General features: G+C 36.3%; 1 protein-coding gene across 6 annotated transcripts in view; it reads left to right on the forward strand.

Annotated features, from left to right (window-relative positions):
• Mef2a (myocyte enhancer factor 2A) overlaps positions 1 to 22101 on the forward strand; it is a 128456-nt gene that overhangs the window by 96717 nt on the left and 9638 nt on the right. For 3 of the 6 annotated variants that reach the window (XM_052160966.1, XM_052160974.1, XM_052160983.1), the window contains 2 exons: positions 8791 to 8978; positions 19317 to 19340. In XM_052160966.1, coding sequence (XP_052016926.1) covers positions 8791 to 8978; positions 19317 to 19340 — 212 coding nt within the window. The remainder of the gene's footprint in view (positions 1 to 8790; positions 8979 to 19316; positions 19341 to 22101) is intronic. The other 3 variants (XM_052161005.1, XM_052160992.1, XM_052160999.1) reach the window with 1 other exon arrangement.

Here is a 22101-nt window from a genome sequence, read left to right on the forward strand (position 1 = left end):
ACATAAGGAACCCCAAGTTGATTCCAGTAGTTAGGGTTATAACATAATAAATGTTTGCCCCTTTCTTTTAGTATTTGAACTTTATGTAACACAATAATGATAGTATCCCTAAAAGTCATAAAATTTTTATTGTAGTAAATTGCTTTTTTGGTGATATTTTTTCCTGATTTAATACTTTTTGTTTTGTTTTGTTTTCTGTCATTATTGAAAATGTATACTAGCAGTTGTACATAGTATAATTTATATAGCTCTGTCTTGGTGACTGTCTATTTTTACGATTTACTATATACATTGCACTGCTGAGAATATAAATGTGTTACTCAGCTTATATCGTAGCTCAGATGTTTATTTAATTTTTGGCCTATATTGTAATGTCAAGATTAGGAAAATAATTGATATATTTAGCACCATCACTTAAAAAAGATTGTGGGGCTTGGTGGGTGGGAATAGTATATGCATATGTGTATATTTTGTATACATGTACTTTCATCCCAGCCTCTAACTACTTTTCTTAAAAACGTGTTGAGAAAGAAAAATATATTGGGCTAGAAATAGAAAAGTTCAAGAAACTTCTGGAATTGTTTCATGTTGAATGAAAGTGAAGGTTGGGGATTGCATGTGCCAGAGGAGTGGAAGCTAAAAAGATGGATGAACTGGGGTGTTGGATGGACAGTTTATGAAGAGGACATGGGAGTGGCAGAGCATGACATTGGTACAGGGATTTAAAACATTGTTTTGAGATGACAGCATTTATCTGGAGAAAGTAGCCCCTGGAAGTTGAATTTGGACTAAAAATTAAGGGAAATGAAGTCGAAATTTGTACTTCTATGCTTCAGTCATATTGCATGAGCGCTGATGGAGTCTCTGGCAGAGGAGAAAGTTGTGTCTTTAGTGCAGTCCACCCAGGACAGTTGAAGAAAGATAGGATTTTGCAAGTAGGGCACAAATGGTTTTTATTAAATATTTGATACGATCTATATTGTCCATTATGTGGGAATTGTCATCAAACTAAATGAATGTGTCATTGATTATTTCAAAATCATAATCTTTTTGTACTTTAATAAATTCTATATTTTCACATAAATGACATTTTAAAATCCATTACTATGTATTTCTGCATATGTATTGAGTAATATGCTGAGCAGGTCAGTTTTGTTGTTATTTGTCACAGTGTAGCCCTGGCTAGCCTGAAGCTCACTAGTAGACCAGGCTCGCCTCAAACTCATACTGCTTTGTCTGCCTCTGCCTCCCAAGTACTAAAATAAAGGTGTGTGCTGCCACTTCCAATTTGAATCTGCTTGAGGTTTTTAGAGTCTCCTGAAGTTTGCATCAATGACATAGTGATCTACTGGTTAGTGCTAGAAGAGCAGTAGTCCTAAGGCCGTGGAAGAAAATTGCCATCCACTGCTTGCATTGCTTCAAATGACAGAATTCAGATTCTGAAATATGAGCTGAATTGATATAATGGAACAACAATGGATTAAGATGAGGCCTGTTACATTTCTGGAGGCACAGGTATATGGTTTACTCAAGAGTGTTTTTGTTAATATAATAAGCTAACATTTAAGTTTTAACAATAATCATACTAACTTAAATGTATTCAATTAAAAAGACAAATCATCCTGCGCAGTGTCTCCATTATAGAACTTAAATAGAAGCTAAAAAGGCATGCACCGATACAGTCTAAGAGAGTAACAGGCTTGCACTTGAGATTAGCCTTAGCCTGGCACGTTGCCAGACACTTACATCATCCTGTATCTACCATGGTGCCCTGGTGGAACACTAAGATACTGTGCTTTTAACTCTCCTTCCACTCTTGTAACTTGATTCACGTGGGTTACTATGGTCTCATATGAAATGCATTATAGATTTCACATGGGAAAGAAGCATTCATGCTTCTTAATGATGTATGCCTCTAAATTACATATTTGCATCATCTAATAATACTAAAATAGTGGGGGGGGGTTGTTTTAGATTTTAGCTTAAGTCCTTGAAATAGCCTTTCAAGTATTGGAGAGTAAGAACACACATTCTTGCAATTAAATATCAACAGAAACTTCATTAACCTTATTGCCCCTATAGTTCTTCTTACTTTGAATATGTTATTTGTAAAATATTTTTGATCCTCCAGATGACAAAACCTGGATTAGTTCTTAAGTGAGTTTTGTTCTGCTCCATAAATGGGTGACCTAGAGAAGAGGTGATATTTTTGCCCCAATCACACTGCTATCTGGAGCTTACAGGAGATGCAGGAAATTGCTCAGCAGAGTGTAGAAAAGAGATTGCGTCCAGATTGAATAAATACCCTTCAAGACAATGAAAGCAGAATGTAGGAAATAGCCTCACAAAATTAACGAAAATAACAGTGCCCACAACAAAGTCACACACAAATAAAATTGCTATGTCACGTTGTAAAATTTTTGAGAATGGGAGAATTGGTTAAAATAAAGGGTAGGGAAAAAGTGTAGTCATCTTCCAAGTGGACCTTATGAGCAGATGTGGCAGTTCTTAGATGCCACTGCCATTCTTGTATTCAGGTACTAGCCTATGAGTGTAGTAGTTAGGAGTCTACAGAGTTGATTCTATCACAATTTTTATATAAATATTTTTATAATAGTATTTTCAACTCTTCTGTAATATTTATAAGTGGATAATTACAGCCTCTATTTTCTTTAAGACCTTATCTTCACAAACTTTTATCATCTTTCTAAACATAGTACTGATTTATTTTTTAATTTTTATTATTTTATGTGTGGGGGTGTTCTTCCTGTATATCTGACTGTGCACTGCATGTATGCCTGCTACCCTAGGAGGCCTGAAGAAGCTGTCAGATCCCTCTCAACTGTAGTTCTAGGTGGCTGTGAGCTGCCATGTGTATGCTTAGCATCAAACCCTGGTCCTCTGGAAGAGCTACCCAATACTCTTAACCACCAATCTATCTCTCCATCACCCTAGTTTTAGTCTTTTAAGTTTTCAGATTCAAGACTGGCAAACTAGCTCAGCAGGTAAACATGCTTGCCCCCAGATCTGATAGGCTGAGTTCAGTCCCCAGATTCCACATGATAGAAGAAAAGAACCAGCCCATACACATTGTCTTCTGATTTCCAGGCATGCCTCTCCTCCACAAATATATGTAATTTTAAAAATTGTAGAATTTATCACTTGACTATATATAACTTAATGTGCCTGAAATTGCTTTTTAAACTTCCATATAGTATACCAAGTAAACACAGTTGTTTCATTCAAGAAATTCTATAGAATTAAAATGTGTGTGGTGTGTGCATGTGTGTGTGTGCTAGTGTGCCCAGCCATGTTGGCAGGTTGACAGAGGTTGATGTTGTGATGGCTTCTTGAACCTCTTCATTTTATTTTTGGAGGCAGGATTTCACTAAACTGTTGCTTGCACTCAATCCCTGGGTCTGATTGTTTCCACCCCACCATCACCACTGGGATTGCAGGCGTGTACTGTCATACCTGTCTTTTAAGATTTACCTTTAATTTATTTGTGTGTTTATGTGTGTCTGCATTGCGTGCACCAGTTTGCATGTCCAAGTGAGTGTGCAGGTGCTCTCAATGCTAGAAGAGCAGGAGCCATAGGTGATTGTGGGTAGTTAGGAACTGAACTCATAGAATCCGTAAAGTAGCAAGTGCTACTGAGCTATCTCTTTAATCATAACACCTGACTTTGCCTGGCCTGCTTACACAGAAAGCACTTTACCCACCAAGCCATTTCCCCAGCCTGCTGATAGTTTCTTTTGTAAGGTTTTTTGGTTTCAAGTACTCTCTCTTGCATATTCTGTGGGGTATTGCTGTGATACTGGGGTTCGGTTCAGAAAGCTTGTGAAATCTTTTCTATTTCTTGAAGTCTTTTCCTATAGCAATTTCAGTATTTCAGGTTTTTTTTTAAAGGTCTTTGATTCACTTTGAGTTGATTTTTATGCAGGGTTAGAGGTACCCTAATTTCATTTCTGTGTGGGTGTATATCCAGTTTTGCCAACACCATTTATTGAATAGGCTATCTATTCAGAGTACATGTACTTTGTCAGCAGCTAGGTGTCCATAACCGTTTGGATTTATCTACAGGTCCTATATTGTATTCCATTGATCTACATGTCTTTTTATGCCAGTTCTATGCTATATTTCTCATTATGGCTCTGTAATGTGTGCTTTCTACCTAAGATTGCTTTGTGGTCTTCCATATTTCTTCATGAATTTTAGAGTTATTTTTTCTAGTTCTGGGAGTAATGTTATTGAAATTTTATTGAAAATTGCAGTGATTGTGAGGAATAATTTGGTAGTCTAGCCATTTTAGAGTGTTAATTCTTCTAGTTCAGGAGCATGGATGTCCTTTTCTTTATCTATTGTTGTCAGATTATTTCTTTTAGTTTCTTAAAAATTTTCTTATAGAAGTCTGTGACCACTTTGGTTAGATTTATTTATGGTTTTAAAAATAGGATATTTTTATTTCTTAGTCCATTTGATATTGATCTGTGTGTATAAAGTACCAGTTTTGTTTGTTGATTTTGTCTTATTTTACTGAAAGTATTTTTGGACCTAAAGTTTTTTGGTGATGTCTGTGGGGTCTGTTAAGTATAGAATTACATCATCTGCCATTTGAGATGGTTTTTCCTTCTTGAAGTTGATCATTTTTATCTTTTTCCTGTCTTACTACTCCACTAAGTCTTGAAGCACCGTATTGAATAATAGTTTCTGTTTCTGACATTCTGTTTCCTTCTACACTTCAGAGGAAATGTTCTCAGATCTTTTCCATTATCATGAGAGTGGCTTAGTTTATCTTAGGTACCCTTTATCATGTTGAGGTATGTGCTGTCCTATTTTTTCTTCAGGACTTTTTATCATGAATATGTATTGAACTTGGTCAAAAAACTTTACTGTTGAGGTTATCATGTGGTTTTTCTGTCTTAAAGTCTGTTAATATGGGGTATGACATTTATTGATTTGCTTTTGCTGAATCACAGCCTTGTATCCCTGGGATGATACCAACTTGAACATGATATAACATCTTAATGTGATCTTGAATTCAGTTTACAAGTATTTGCTGAGAATTTTTATATCTGTGTTCATTATACGGATTGGACTCTTGTTGTTGTTGTTGTTGTTGTTGTTGTTGTTGTTGTTGTTGTTGTTGTGTCTTTACCTAGTTGTGGTATCGTGATAATACTGGCATTATAGGAGTTTGGTGGAAATGTTATACTTGGATTTTTTTCCTAGAAGTTTGAAAAAATTTAGCAGTGAATCCATGTAGTCCTGGGTTGATTTCTTGTCTTCCTAGAGCTTTGAGGTACAGTAGGTTGTTTACTTGAGCTCCTTCTGGCTTTTTAAAGTATGGTCACAGAGCTTTTGACTTTTCCTCATAGGACTCTGGCTGTATCCCAGAGGCTCTGGTAGGTTGTGCTTTGCTGTTCACTTGACTCTAAGAGTTTTACATTTTTCTCCCTGATTTTAAAATTGAGCTTCAGTTTCAAAATTGAAAAGATTCAAAAAAATTCAAAAATTCAAAAAAGTATAGCTTAGTCTCCAAGTGTTTGTGTATTTTCTAAGCTTAATCTTGCTGATGATTTATTGTTTTAGTTCACTGTGATCTGATTAGATGCAGGGAATCATTTCAGGGTTTTTTGTGTTTATTAAAGTTTCCTTTGTTGTCTGTAATATCAGTTTTAGGAATGGCTCCATGCTCTGCTGGAAAGTGTATATTCTTTCTCTATTAGCTAGAATGCTTTGTAGATACCTATTAAGTCCAGTTGATTTATTTAATAGTTAAGCTGTGAAGAGGTTTTTGCTAATTTTCCTTTTGGAAGAATTGATTATGTGTGGGGGTGGGTAATGAAGTTTCCTGCCATACTGCGTCAGTACCTCATGTAGTCTTTGTGCCTTTTAATGTTTGTTTTATGAATGTCCAAGGAAAACCGACTAGAACAACTACTAATAAAATCAATAGTAACAGCAAACCTTTCTCAATAATAACCTGAATGCAAATGACTAATTGGCCATTAAAAGACTAACAGACGGTGTTTAAAAATGAGGTCTAACTAAAAAAATCCATGTAATTGGAAAAGATCTAAAACCTGAGAGGCTTCCGGATTTGTTCCATAAACATTTACAATACTTCTTTCTGCCCTGTTGGATGATGACTATTCCTTTTGTTACCATGTAGTAGATTTCTTATCTCCTAACTAGGTTTGGTTCCAAGGCTTCATTATCAGATGTGAGGCTTGATAGGTTAGCTTATTGGCAGCTTTCTGGTGCTTGGTAGGTTGACTTGAGCCTCGGACCTCTCAGGTTCCGGATCTCTTGCATTCAGGTTATTGAGAAGGGTCTGTTGGTCCGGATCACTTTTGTTGGCAGTTATTCTGGTTGTTTCCATTGGATTTCCTCTTCCTCCTTCCTCCTCCTCCACTCCTCCTCTTCCTTTGCTGGTTTTTAGACCTTATGAATTTTATCTTTTTGCTTTTTTAATCCTTTGTTTTCATGAAATATACTTTTTAGTGTTGTGGGTAAACTGTCAAACTTCTTTGTGTATATTATTTTATACATTTTTTAAAGCATTTCCTGCATTTCTTGCTTAATTGCCACAGATTATATTTACTTGTGCTTAACATGTTTCTCCATCAATTTTAATAGATTATTTTGCTGGATTTGATAATAATGGTTTATTATAGACTGTGAAATACTATTCTTTGCTTTCCTTACTTTTAGGCTTTCTGACCTACTGTTATTCTAATATTTCTGCCTCTGTGAGTTACTTAGTGTTTCCCTTCATGGGTTTTTGGGTTGTTTGTGTTAAGTAAAAGAGAGAGAGAGAGAGACAGAGACAGAGAGAAGAAGGAGAGAGGGGGGAGGGAAAGAGAGACAGAGAGAAACAGAGAACGAGCACATGGCACATGCTTCAAGGTCAGAAGGCAACCTGGTTTTTCTTTTGCTACTTTATAGGATCAGGGATCCAAGACAGGTTGTGCTGCCTGCACTCAATTGCATTTCCCTACTGAGCCATCTCATTGATGTTGTCTTATTGCTTTTAGTATTGTTTCTTTGCTTTTTTTAATTACATTTATTTTATTATGTATATGTGTGGGGGTATATGCATATGCCTCTGTAGTGTGTGTGGAAATTGCAGGATATTCTGCTGGAGTTGGTTTTTCTTTCACCATGTGGGTCCCAGGGATTGAACTTTAGATCATCAGTCTTGGTAGCAAGTGCTTTTACCCACCAATCCATCTTGCCAACCCTTCTTTGTATTTTTGAAATCTTGCCTCAGATATGTCGTGAAGACATTCATTGTTCATGTCTATTTGAAGTGCTGAACACTTTCTTTCTCATGGTTTCAGAAATTTTCAAATATTTCAGTGAATAGATTATTTGAGCCATTGACTATCTTAGCTCTTTTTGCTTTATTTTGGTTTCTTGGAAATTTAATTTCATTGCTTTTATATTTATATGTATGTGTTACTGTCTTAGCCTTGTCTTCCATCCCAGAATAGTTCCTTTGCTTCATCTTGTCTATAGATGCTTCCTGCCTTTTATTTGATTTGATTAATTAATTGGTTCTTTAATTTCCAGAATTTCTACTTGGTTCTTTTTTCACCTTCTCAATTTTCTTATGGAAGGAAGTTTTCCTTCCCATTTTAAAGTTTTGTCTCCAGGTGATTTATTTGTTTAGTCCACATTGGATAACTTTATTGTATGAGCCTTCAGTTGAATTTGTAGCTTTCTTTTCTTTCATTAAGTCCCTTGTTCATTTGAGTCTGTGATCACTGACAGATGTTGTAGGTTTTACTCATCTTCTCCTCTCCGCTGTCATCCTTTCCTGGAGCTGAGAAGCTGCTGCACAGTTCTCTGCCCGTGTTGTTATTTCTGTGATGTGTTTATACATCTGTGGGATCTGTGCTCTGCTTTATGGTTTCTCTCCCTTTTTCCTCCTGTTCGTAATTTCTCTTGTTCTGTTGTCTTCCTGTGGATATATGTCGGGAAAACTGCAGTAGCAGCTGTGATGGTCCCCACTGTCAGCTGCAGAAGACACTGTACTCTTCACCATGTACCTTCTGTAAGGTGGAAACCGTACTAAGTTGGAGAATGTTGTTTATTGTTGGGAATTTTGTTTTATTTTTAGAGCTAGAGGTAAGGAAAAATATGGGGTTAGCAATATGAAAGTAGTAGAGAAAATATTGTTTATAGGTTCAGAGAAAAGGATAAACTTAGAGCCTTTTCCAAGGATAAACGAATTGTAGCATATCAAACACTTAAAGTACAAAAATATAAATACATTATTTTATAATTTATTCCTTTTATTATTATACTTATTAATCTACTAGGAGGGAGCATGCAGGTGATAAGGTACCCATGTGGAGGTCAGAGGACAACTTAGAGGAGTCAGTTCTCTCTACCTTGTGAGTCCTGCAGAACAAACTCAAGCCATCATGCTTGGTGGCAAGTGTCTTTACCCACTAAAATATCTTGTTGGTCACCCCCCATTTCAAGATTTCAAGATACAAATACAAAAGTAGAAGAGATTTAAAATATTTAAATAGAAATGAGTATTTGTTAAAATAATAGTACAGTATTAATGGCATTGTGTTTTATTATAAATAGTAAACTTTATATGTCATAAACAAAATTCTTATTTTTTATAAAGTTAATCATCTAAGTTTATAAAATTAATCATTTTTTAAAACTTATATATACACATATATATGAGTAGTTAGCATTATTTTAGATTTATTAAACTATTTTAATGATTACATGTTAATAAGCAACTGTTTTTCCCTTTCCCAGGGAATGGATTTGTAAACTCAAGGGCTTCTCCAAATTTGATTGGAAATACTGGTGCAAATAGTTTAGGCAAAGTCATGCCTACAAAGTCTCCCCCGCCACCGGGTAGTGGCAATCTTGGAATGAACAGTCGGAAACCAGATCTACGAGTTGTCATTCCCCCTTCAAGCAAGGGCATGATGCCCCCACTTGTAAGTTGACCCACGCTTTAGCTTTGTTCTTTAAACACACAATTCATACTCGTCTGTATTTTTCTCTGAGGTCATTTAAGCCTCCATAGTGTCCATTGGTTCTCTTAATAAATTTTCTATTCAAAATTAGGATTTGAAGAAAGACATTTAAGTACTTAAAAACCTAATTACTGAAATAAGAAGTAAAACCGCCCAATGGTTCTTTGCAGTAAGAGCTGACTGTGGAGAGGCTGTTGTGCTCAGTTTTAATTTTTTCAGGCTAAAAACTTTCTTTAGACATTTGACTTCAGTTTATGAATTAAACATACCATTTCTGTTCTGTACTTGTCATATTTACAGTAATATAATATGTGCATTTTACTGTGGAATAATGAAATTATTTGCTAGAAAAATCCTATATAGCAAAGAGAACCATTATAGAATATCTAGGGAAGAATGTTTGCAAACTGGATGGAATTATTCTCTAATAATTTTCTTTGCTTATTCCTTTCAAATAACCCTTCTCTTTGACCAGAGTATAATATTTCCTACTTTATCTCTTGAGAGTCTTTACAGTTCTAGAATCATTTGTTCTTAAATTGCCTTTTCATGTCAAGAACAGAGTGTATATGCTCCTTAGCTTCTTGTAAACAGTCTTAAAATGCACATGCAAGTTTTAAATACATTTTGAGTTCAACAGAAGTTTGACTATTAGCACACTAATTGATATGCCAGGTGCTTGTTCTACTGTGCGGTTTCTAAATTTGCCATTTACATTTTGTTAAGTGAAAGTGATGCTGTCAGGCTCAGGAAGTGATTCTATATTTGTGTAATTTTTCATAGGTTCCAAAACATCAGTAATTTGTTAGGGTTATTTTCTCATTTAGTTCTCAATTAGGCTATGATCATAGCAAGGTAGAGATGAGAAAACAACTGAAAGTTACTATTTGTCCGTGGTAGTAGTACACATGCCCATGATCTTTAAGTCATAATTTGTTTAAATCTCAGACTCTGCATTAGATAGATAAATGTGGGGAGGGGCTCTTTCATTTGGAAAAACAGAAAGTTTAAAATAGTTGCTTTTAACTTTACGCTATTAAAAAATTCATTTTAGTGCCACAAATTCACAATGGTCAGGTTGTCTAGAGGCTAGAGAAAGATGGTTACTATGGAGAATGATATTGGTGCTCCTTTGATTAGTGAATTGCTGGAGATCAAGCATGTAATGAACACCCTAAGGCCCCCGTGTAGGTTAAGTCGTCCTTCTCTATAGGAGAAAACTCCTATTAGGAGTCTACAGAAGTCTGATAGAAGACTTCTCTATAGGAAAGACTCCTGTCATTCCATCTTGAATCCCACTGAGTGTACCACATAATATAAGAACTGAAAAGACCTCCCGAAACTCAGCTGGCCACTGCAGTGGGATGACCTTTGTGTAAGTCATTTTCTTTTCTGTGGATTAAATATAGTGAAGGGTGATTGTCTCAAATATTGTCATCTCTAGTGCATTGATGACACCTTACTGTGTCTGGGAATGCAGAAAAGACAGTATTGCTACTTGGTTCTGAAACAAGAAGACATTGATGGTGGGAACCATGAGAGTAACTAAGTGACTAGGAAGGCAGTCTGAAGCATATCACAGAGGGGATGATAGAATGGAAGTCACTGGCCTGCCCATCTTCCACCTTTAGAGAGGTTTAAATTAAATATACGGAAGGTAATCACAGCAAAAATAACTTTCAAACCTAGTCTACTTCCTGAGAAAGGTAACAAAAACCTCACAGTGGCAGGGCCAACAAGGTAAAATAGTAGAAAATACCCAACTGAAATATGAGAACCAAAATTAAACATGATCTGAGAGCTGCAAGACTTTATCATGTAGTACAACAGGTCTTAAAGTGGAGTTCCAAAAGGAGAAGAGTAGGAACAATGGTCTACGCGAGCTAACAATCACCAAGTAGGATAAATAGGTCCAGTGCACACGTGCACAGACAACACATGCACACTGGATCTGCTAAAAGCAAAGGGCAAATACAAATTCTTAAAGACAGCCAGTGAATAGAAACAGTGCCTTTAGGCTGAGAAAAAAATTAGGGAAATGACGCCCTTCACAATAGCCACAAACAGTATAAAGTACCTTGGGGTGACTCTTACCAAACATGTGAAAGGTCTGTATGACAAGAACTTCAAGACTCTGAAGAAGGAAATGGAAGAAGACCTCAAAAAATGGAAAAACCTCCCATGCTAATGGATTGGCAGGATTAATATAGTTAAAATGGCCATTTTGCCAAAAGCAATATGCAGATTCAACGCAATACCCATCAAAATCCCAACTCAATTCTTCATAGAGTTAGAAAGAGCAATTCTCAAATTCATCTGGAATAACAAAAAACCCAGGATAGCTAAAACTATTCTCAGCAACAAAAGAACTTCTGGGGGAATCAGTATCCCTGATCTCAAGCAATACTACAGAGCAATAGTGTTAAAAACTGCATGGTATTAGTACAGTGACAGGCAGGTAGATCAATGGAACAGGATTGAAGATCCAGAAATGAACCCACACACCTATAGCCACTTGATCCTCAACAAAAGGGCTGAAAACATCCAATGGAAAAAAGATAGCTTTTTCAACAAATGGTGCTGGTTCAACTGGAGGACAGCATGCAGAAGAATGCGGATTGGTCCATCCTTGTCTCCTTGTACTGAGCTCAACTCCAAATGCATCAAGGACCTACACATAAAGCCAAACACTCTGAAGCTAATAGAAAAGAAACTGGGGAAGACCCTTGAGGACATTGGTACAGGGGGAAAGTTTCTGAACAGATCACCAATAGCGTATGCTCTAAGATCAAGAATTGACAAATGGGACCTCATAAAATTACAAAGTTTCTGTAAGGCAAAAGACACCATCAAAAGGACAAATCAGCAACCAACAAATTGGGAAAAGATCTTCACCAACCCTACATCAAATAGAGGGCTAATATCCAATATATATAAAGAACTCAAGAAGTTAGATCCCAGAAAGCCAAATAATCCTATTAAAAAATGGGGTACAGAGTTAAACAAAGAATTTCACCCGAAGAACTTCGGATGGCTGAGAAGCATCTTAAAAAATGTCATTAGGGAAATGCAAATCAAAACAACCCTGAGATTTCACCTTACACCAGTTAAAATGGCTAAGATAAAAAACTCAGGAGACAGCAGGTGTTGGCGAGGATATGGAGAAAGAGGAACACTCCTCCACTGCTGGTGGTATTGCAAATTGGTACAACCACTCTGGAAATCAGTCTGGTGGTTCCTCAGAAAACTGGGCACGTCACTTCCGGAGGATCCTGCTATACCACTCCAGGGCATATACCCAGAGGAATCCCCAGCAGGTAATAAGGATACGTGCTCCACTATGTTCATAGCACCCCTATTTATAATAGCCAGAAGCTGGAAAGAACCCAGGTATTCCTCAACGGAAGAATGGATGAAAAAAATGTTGTATATATGCACAATGGAGTACTATTCAGCCATTAAAAACAATGAATTCATGAAATTCTTAGGCAAATGGATGGAGCTGGAGAACATCATACTAAATGAGGTAACCCAGTCTCAAAAGATTAATCATGGTATGCACTCACTAATAAGTGGATATTAGCCTAGAAAATTAGAATACCCAAAACATAATCCACACATCAAATGATGTACAAGAAGAACAGAGGAGTGGCCCCTTGTTCTCGAAAGACTCAGTGTAGCAGTATAGGGCAAAACCAGAACAGGGAAGTGGGAAGGGGTGGTGGGAAGAACAGGGTTAGGGAAGGGGGCTTATGGGACTTTTGGGGAGTGGGGGGCCAGAAAAGGGGAAATCATTTGAAATGTAAATAAAGAATATATCAAATAAAAAGAAAAGAAAAGAAACAGTGCCTTTTAGACCAAAGGTAGGCAATGACTACTATTCCTCTCTTCAAGCTGGTAAACAATGAAGCAACAATAAACAGAAAAATCTCACATCACTACCCAGCAAAATGTTCTTAAAATATAAATGCAAAGGACCAGAACAGAAAATCCTCCCAGCACATAATAATCAAAACACCAAATTCACTAAACAAAGAATATAAAAAGCAGTAAGGGAAAAAGGACAAGTAACTTAATAAGGCAGACCTATCAGAATTACACCAGACTTCTCACCAGAGACAATGAAAGCTAGAAGATCCTGGGCAGACCTCATACAGACCCTAAGAGAACACAAACGCCAGCCCAGACTACTAAACCCAGCAAAACTCTCAATCATCATAGATGGAAAAACCAAGATATTCCATGATAAAACCAAATTTGCACAATATCTGTCCACAAATCCAGCCCTACAAAGGATAATTAATGGAAAATGCCAACACAAGGAAGGAAACTACACCCTAGAAAAAGCAAGAAAGTAATCTTCTTCCAACAAACCCAAAAGAAGATACCCATACAAACACAAAAATAACATCAAAAATAACAGGAATCAACAATCATTATTCCCTAATATCTCTTAACAGCAATGGACTCAGCTCCCCAATAAAAAGACATAGACTAACAAAATATTGCTCATGTAAATTTTCAATTTTATCAGAAAATGTTTGTAATTCCCCTTTTAATTAATATAGTAATTTCTTTTAGGTCTACCATTTTATCTGCATTATTTTTCATGATAATCCTCAATTTTAATATGTCTTTCTACTTACTTCCTCCATTTTATCAGAAATGTTTCTAATTCCACCTTCAATTAATTTAGGAAGAGTTTTTACATCAACCATTTTTTATGTAAAATTTTCCATGAAATAGTCAATTTTAATGTGATTGTCTATTTATTTCTTGAATTTTACCAGAAATATTTTCCACGTAAATCTTCGTTATCTGAAAATGTTTATAATTCTACCTTCAATCAACTTAGAATTATCTTTATGCCTATCATTTTTTCTTTATAATTTCCATAATAATTTTTAATTTTAACATGTTTTTGTATATGTTTCTGTAATTTTATCAGAAATAGTTCCCATGTAAATCTTCGATTTTATCAGAAAATGTTTATAATTCCACTTTTAATCAACTTAGGAATACTTTTATGCCTACCATTATTATATCTATATAAAATTTTCCATGATAATCTTCAATTCTAACATGTTTTTCTACATTTTTCTACAATTTTATCAGAAATATGTTTCATGTAAATCTCCGATTCTATCATAAAATGTTTCTATCCCATATTTCAATTAATTTAGCAATGTTTTACATGTCTACCACTTTACTCCTTAATTTTCCATGAAAATTGTCAATTTTAATGTGTTTATCTGAAATATTTTCCACGTAAATCTTTAATTTTATCATAAAGTGTTCTTACTTCCCTTTACTTCCCTTTTCAATAAATAAAAAAAATTAAATAAAAAAATAAATTAATGCAAAGCCTTTTCAAACCAAAACCAGGAATTTATTGGCAGCAGGACTACTCTACAAGAAATGTTACTGATTTCCTGAAGAAGTAACACTGGTATCATCAAAATCTTGACTATATACAGAGAAACAAAGAACAGAAGGAATGAAAGAATAGACAGTTTATAAACCTTTTTTTTTTTACTTTAGATTCATTGGAAAGATTACTAAAATCATATGGTTCCCTTATACTTCATACACAATTTCTTTTAACAGTTTATATTACTATGGCACAGTTATTAACATTAATGACCCCAGTATTATACATTATTAACTATGGTTCATATTCACATACATTTCCTAAGTTTCAACATTCATTTCTTTTTCCATGTCAGGAGCCACTAGGTTTTTTAGCATATTTATTAATGTGGTCTTCTCACCTCTTCAGGCTGTGAGCGTTTCTAAGACTTGGCTAAGTGACCTTGGCACTTTTGAGGAATACTGCTCACATGTTCTGTATGATGTCCTTCAATTAATGTCTGCTTGATGTTTTTCCTCATTAACTTAGAGTTACTAGTTTCAAAGGGTAGGCAGTGTCATTTTTTATATTAAGAGATATTTATGGAACATTTCACCAAAATAGACCATTCTTTTTCATAAAATAAAACTTAACAAATTTATAAGAACTGACTGTCTATAATCAGTAGAAATCAGTCTCAGAAAGGTATCTTAATTTAGAAATATTTCCATAAATTTACCTTTAAAAATAATATTTTCATTAATTCTTTGAAAATTTCATACAGTGTATTTTGATGAACACACTCCCACAACTCCATCTAGATATCCTCCTAACCACCCAAATTTGTGTCTTCTTTTTTTTAAAACAAAACAAAATTTACAGAGTCCCTTTTTGGTGTCAGTGTGGGAAGTGCCCCGGAGTGTGGCCTGCCAGGGCCTTAAAGGAAACTGACGCTCACTCTCTTAGCAGTAGTTTGCCAAAGCTTCTCAGCTAGGGCTGTTACTTTGTGTCCTCTTCTCCCAATTCCATGCTGGAATTTGGTCTAGTTTGAGCTTGCACAGGTCTTGTACATTCCACCACAGTCACTGAGAGTTGATTAGAACAACTGCTCTGTTGAATCCAGAAAACACTTTTCTTGTAGTCATTCACCACCTCCAGTCCTTAAAATCTTTGTTCCCACTTCTATTATGATCCCCAAGCCTTACACTTTTAAATAATCTGTGGACCTCAGAAAAAATATCAACGGAAATATAGCAGTACATATACCTAGTAGTCAGTGGTCAAGTGTGCTTCTTGCTGTAGCGGAAAACCATATTTCAGCTATCAGGAACTACATCAGATAGGTAACTCCATCACCAAGGGATCTGATGCTCTGTTCTGGTCTCCTCAGGCACCCATGTTCATGTCCATAGACGTACACATACTTTAAATAATTGTTTAAATATCCATAACTAAGTGAAACTGGAAATACAAAATTCCAGAATGTTGAGGACCATCAAGAGTATGCTGGAGAAACTGTATAGCATTAAATGCTTGTATTAGAAAAACAGAAATGTCAGGAATTGCCAGATGGCTTAACAGGTGTCTTTGTTATGGTTTCCATTGCTGTGACCAAAAAGCAAGTTGGAAAAGAAAGGGTTTATTTGGCTTATAGTTCCATATCACATGTCATCATCAAAGGAAATCAAGACAGGAACCTGGAAGCAGGAGCTGATGCAGAAGCCATGGAGGAGTGCTGCTTTCTGGCTTGCTTCCCATGACTTGCTCAGCCTGCTTTCTTCTAATACCAGGACCACTACTAACACAGGAACAGTACCACCCATAATGGATTGGGTCCTTACCTCATCAATCACTATTGTTGAAAATCAATATTGTTGAAAAACCCAAAGTTATGGAGGCATGTTCTCAACTGAGATTCTTTCCTCCTAGATGACTTTATCTTGAATCAAACTGACATAAACCTCTACCAGCACAGCAAGCAAAGCCACCTGCTCCCAAAGTTGACAGCCTGACTTCAATCCTAAGAACTCATATGGTAGGAAGAGAGAACTGACTCCTGGACATTGACCTTTAACTTGCACACATACCTGTGAATGCACACACACAGAATAAATAAAATTATTGACAGGGATGAAAAGAAGGTCCTAAGTTAGTAACCCTAGCTTTTACTTTGAGAAAGAAGAAAAAATTTAACCCAGAACAGTAAAAGAAAAGAAAATAAGTAGCAGGAACTTTAAAATGGAAAAAGAGTAGAGTCAAACTGAAAAAAAAAACAAAAACAAAAAACAAACAAACAAACAAAAACCTTGTTTTTTTTCTTCCCAGATTAATGGGTCATTTTCTAGTCATGCTGACCAAAGACAGACAAAAGACACAGGTTCTAAATACTTAATGGTGGGTGGTGCAAAATGCAAATGCTGCGGAAAGGGGATGGTTTAGACAGCCCTGTCCCAAGGGCAAACTACCGGGAAATTACTTAGTTCACCTAAATGCTAAATAAGGAAGTTGAATTTTTCATTTTAAAGTCTTCCAAAATAGAAATTCCAGATCTAGATGGTTTCACTGCCAAACTATCAAACATTTAAGGAAGAATTAATAGCAACTCTTCACTATTTCAGAAAGGAAAGAAAAGAACACTTCCCCCTCATTTTATTAGGCAGTATCTGTTTTAATGCAAAACCAGAATAAGGCATTGTAAGCAAAAATAACTGTAAACCAGTATTCTTCATGGACTCTCTAGACACAGAAACTCTCATGTATTTTCTAGTTCTGTCTGTTGAGAATTCCTTGAGAAATTTCATCTAGTAGCTGTGTGTACCTGGTACTCTGTGGTATCTAAACACCATTATCTAATTCAGAGACTGAGGGCTCCCTTGGGGAAGTGGTGGGTTGTAGAGAGGCACAAGATAAGCCAGAGGAGCCAGGGAATAAGGATGTAGTTACCTAAACGTCCCAGGGGCCATTCTTTCAAAGAAAAAGAAATCCCAGTTTGCCAAAACTAGAAAAATTTAAATTACAGTAGTTTGAGATTATAACCCAAGGAGAAAGAAATGCTGACTCCATCATGAAAATATGATTAAATAAATAAGGAACTGGTGACACCTCCTCCTTAGAGAGCAGATCTAATTTGGGAAAATGTTCAGAATAGCAAAGCATGCCTTTCATCCCAGCACTCGGTAGGCAGAGGCAGGCCAGCTTGGTCTGAAAGTGAGGTCCAGTGCCAGGAGAACACAGAGAAGCCCTGTCTTGAAAAACACAAAACAAACAAACAAAAGATTAGGAAACAGCTTTAGAATAGCATAGTAGAGCCATAACTTATAAGCAAGCCCTTAAGTAAATGCTGCAGGTAATGGGCAAACATTTAAAGTGAAACATTTACATACTATCAAATTTTCTTTACTTAAATATATGTTGTTAATAAAGGAGAAGTTGTGCTTTTACAGTGGAGAATCCTGGAGGACATTACCTTTGTATTTATTACCTTAGTTTGGGTAACTGGCTTAACATCACTAATAGTAAAACAAAAAGAAGAAACAAACAAACAAAATGTCTGCCTTCTTATAAGGTCAGGTATTCTTTCAGAAGTTCATGTCCTTCAGCTCACCAAGGCCAGTGGGGTCTAAGTGAAGTGCAGAGCTTACAAGTGGGATCCTTAGTCTCAACAGTTTTGGGGGTGTTAACCTCAGAAAGCTGGGTAAGGTGCATGGAGGAGCTCTCTGCAGGCACTCTCATAACAAAGAAGCGTGCCTGAAAAGAAGCAGCCACTAAAGTGGCTCCTTGAGCCCCTCACAGGTAGGCAGTACCTGCTAGGAGCTTTCAGAAATTAAAAAAAAAAAAAAAAAAATCACTTAAGGCACAGGAATATGTGTTAGAAAAACCCAACTTCTTGGGACTTTGAAAACTGCTTAATAAAATCACCTCTAGCCACAGAAAGAAAAAACAAAACTATGAACCCCATGGAAAATTAAAACTTTGTCATATAAGCTATTTATACCCTTATCTCTGTAGATTAAAGTGTACACTGTATGTTACAAGAGTGTACAGGAGTTTGGCATTATTTTAACTCTGTCTTATAGATTGGATATACCGAAATGATTTGTCTAACTGAGCAGCTGAACTATATTTGCCTGCTTATACACTGAGTGCTTGTTTTGTTGCTTTAAGATTATGACTCTGTATCAGTGAGGCTTTGGACACTTTACAAATTGGAAGAAACTTGACTTACTCAAGTAAAATAGAAAATAACAATGAGCAGACTGTTTCTAGCATATTAGTATTTCATAAGTGCTTAAAAGAGAAGGGGGAAACCTGTCTCATTCATTTTTACTGTTTTTAAAGTTTAGCAGCTTACTTCCAGCCCTTTTTTTTTTTTTTTGTCATATGCAAGGCTTACTAAGATAGTTTTATCCATGTAAATAAACACTGTTATTTGCAAATGGTAAACATACCATTACTCAAAACTATAGCATTTATTAGTAAACTTGTATTGTGTTTTATGATGTGTTTAGCCACTGGGAAAATAAAATACAACAGTTTTCTAACAATAGAGTCTGGTAGTAGATAGACATGTAGACTGTCTGGCCAGATGGGGTAGTTATGTAGGGATTAAAATGTTTAAGTACACAGTGTTGCACTTGGAAGTGTCCCAGAAGCATAAACTGTGTGTAGGAGAGGCCCATTTAAGAGTAGGTGGAGGAGAGGTGGGATTAAGGGGTGGGATGGGGCTTTAAATCATTGGCTAGAGAATTTAAAAGAATTTTCCTTTATTTTGAAAAACCAACTATAATATAGAGGCAAGTACTATATACATCTTTTGCTATGTATAGAACCTCTGTAAAGTTCCAAACAGCTACTAGAATCCAAATGCCATGTTTTTCTAAAGAAAGATCTTGTTGCAAGTTCCAACAGTCTTAGCTAACTCTCTTATCCCTCTTATGTGCTGAGTACAGTCGGAGGAAGAGGAATTGGAGTTGGTGAGTGTGGCTTCCTGTTTGAACAGAGTTGAAAAATATATAAATAGTACTAATTATTTTAAATGTTTTTATTTAACCTTTGTTCCTTTGTTACAAAGATATTTTTCTATTTGTTTTCCACTATACAAACATTTTTTAATCAAGAGATCCACCTACTGGTAGTTGACCCTAGTTTTTATGTTTATTGCTGTATATATTGGTCCCTTTCATTTGAGGGCAGAGGAGAAGACATTTTGAAGTAGCCTGTAAAAACAGTGGCTGTCCATGAGCACAAGATACAGGTTTTCTCTGCTAAGGAAGTACACAAAATACCTTATGTGGCTTTCCAGATTATTAAAGTGTTTTTAGAAAATGACTTCACCCTCAGAGTCCCTGAGATCGTAACACAGAATCTTGTGTTATGTTTCTTTCTTTCAAAAAGATTACATCATTTTTGGTGAGGTCACCTTTTTCAGAGTTGATTATTTCATCCTGTATGAAACAGTCTGAACCACAAGGGGGTTCCCTGTTTACAAAAAGAAGTGTCTGTGATTGAACACACACACATTTACTTCTTACCAGGAGGTATTTGATTCTTAAAAGCAGCTGTTACCTGTTTTTCCAAAACAAATGTTTTCTGTTGTTTTTTCCCTCTGAAAAATAAACTTTACTAAAAATAGCTTAGCTCTTTGTTGGGAACTAAACCCAAACTTAGCAGATGTCATCATATGCATTCCAAGTCATTTGCTAATTAGATGACTGGTTTAAGGGGAATAAAGCCTGTGAGTGCTGGGGGGGGGGGGGTAGCGTAGCATGGGCAGGGTTAGCAGTGCATGAGAGCATGTGGTGTAAAGCCTCCACTGGCTTCATTTCCTTATTATGACATGTTTATGCATGCTGGTGTGTTTTGCACAGTTTGTTCTCAAATAAGGTTCTCTGATCTTTATCCTTAAAACAAGAGATGATCTTTTATTAGCTCTGTGCTTGCTCATTTTTTGGTTGGTATCTGAAATACTCTCACTGATTAGCTATAAATGTGATGCTAGATTATACAATGAATATCTTTGGGGGGAAATTTTTTAGTTAAGGATACCACTAATGGTTGCATTATGGTTCAAGCTGAAATAATTCATCTTATACTAGACCCCCACTCTTACCCTTAACTGTCCTAAACGATTTAATTACCTAGCCCTGTGTTGCCCTCTAGTGGTTCTGAAAGTCGCTTACAGAACACACTGCTTCAGGGATCTATCTGGTGGGCAGGACAAATGTGGAGCGTCATTATTTCTACAGTCTCCAAGGTCATACTAGGAAGTTGCCATGAAGATGCAACTCCAAAAAGCCTAGAGGAGGGATAGCCTATCTGGAATCATCTCAGCACTATTGTTTAACCTAGTTTTATTTGAGACCAGATAAAGTTGAAAGCTCATTGAAATTGTTGACTCAGTGCTGAGACTAAACTGTTTCTCCCCCTGTCATACTAATGCGGGATAATGTGTGAGCGTCTGCCTTCCTTAAAATAACAGCTGCAGAATCTCAGAGATAGTTTCTGAGTATGTTGAAATGTAGAAATCATGAAAATAAGAAAGATCACTAGAAGGGTAGTCAATCACAGTCCTTAAATGTTTAAGTTAATTCAGACTCTAAAAATTAAATCAATTCAAAATGCAAAGAACCAGAAATGCAGTCCTCTAGAATTCAGAAAGTTATTCAAAGCAATTTGTGCCCTAAAATAATTGTTGATGGCTCTGATCCAAAGTGAAGCGAAAGAAAGGAGCCAGCTCCTGGGCCTGTATTGAGAACTTCCTGGCAAGAGTGAGGTCACAGTGACTTGGTTATAAGCCTTGCACTTCTAGAATAATTTTATCTCATTACAGATTTAGTGGGATGGCTATGAATCAGAAGGAATATACATATATTTGTTTAAGTCACCAGTGTCACCAATAATGTAAAGTTTTAACTATAGAAAGTCCTGGGGACAGTAAGAATGCTGTCTTGGGTTCATTTCTAATATACCCCTTTAATTATCAGCAGGAGCACTGAAAGCCAGACATGACACACAAGTCTGACTTCCTTCTATAACAAATTAAAGGGTTCAGAGAAGTACAGTGATTTTTCTCCAGACTTAAGAAGAGGTGGATCAGTGACTAAGACTCGGTAATCCCTGTACATTCTATGGTATTCAGATGTCCTGTAAGAAGATGTGTAGGAAATACAAACTGACATGAGAGAAGCTGGAGTCGAGATCCTCAAAAGGCCTTCATTCATTTCAGTGCTTTTGAAAATAGTGGGAGAGAAAATGTGGTCTCATTCAGACTCTTCAGTTCTGACACAGACCCCCTAAATTGTTAGTCATCATGCTATAACTATTTGTAAAAACAAATTATAGTTGCCCTTTAGCTTTCTTCCATATAAACTGTGGAGTCTCTTCTGTTCTCTGATCCTTGCTCTTGGAAAAAGTCAACTTTAGGTCAGTGTGAAGAAAAAAATTATTGTGCCATACCTCTACACATAGAAGACAGGCTGTCCTAATGCAGCCTCATCATTTTCGACTTGATTCATTTTTTGCCAGGATTAGGCAGTCCTTAAATCCCAACCATCAGGAGGCAGAGGCAGAGGCAGCTGGATCTCTGTGTGCGCAAGGCAAGGCTGATCTACATAGTGTGTTCCCGATCAGCCAGGGCTACATAGACCTTATAGGGGAAAGGGGACAAAAGGAAAAGGAGAAATGGCGGGTGGTGGGGTTGTCAGCATTTTAATTTATTCCCAACCTGGCTAAAAT

The sequence above is a fragment of the Apodemus sylvaticus genome, chromosome 1, assembly GCF_947179515.1.
Source record: "Apodemus sylvaticus chromosome 1, mApoSyl1.1, whole genome shotgun sequence".
NCBI lineage: Eukaryota > Metazoa > Chordata > Mammalia > Rodentia > Muridae > Apodemus > Apodemus sylvaticus.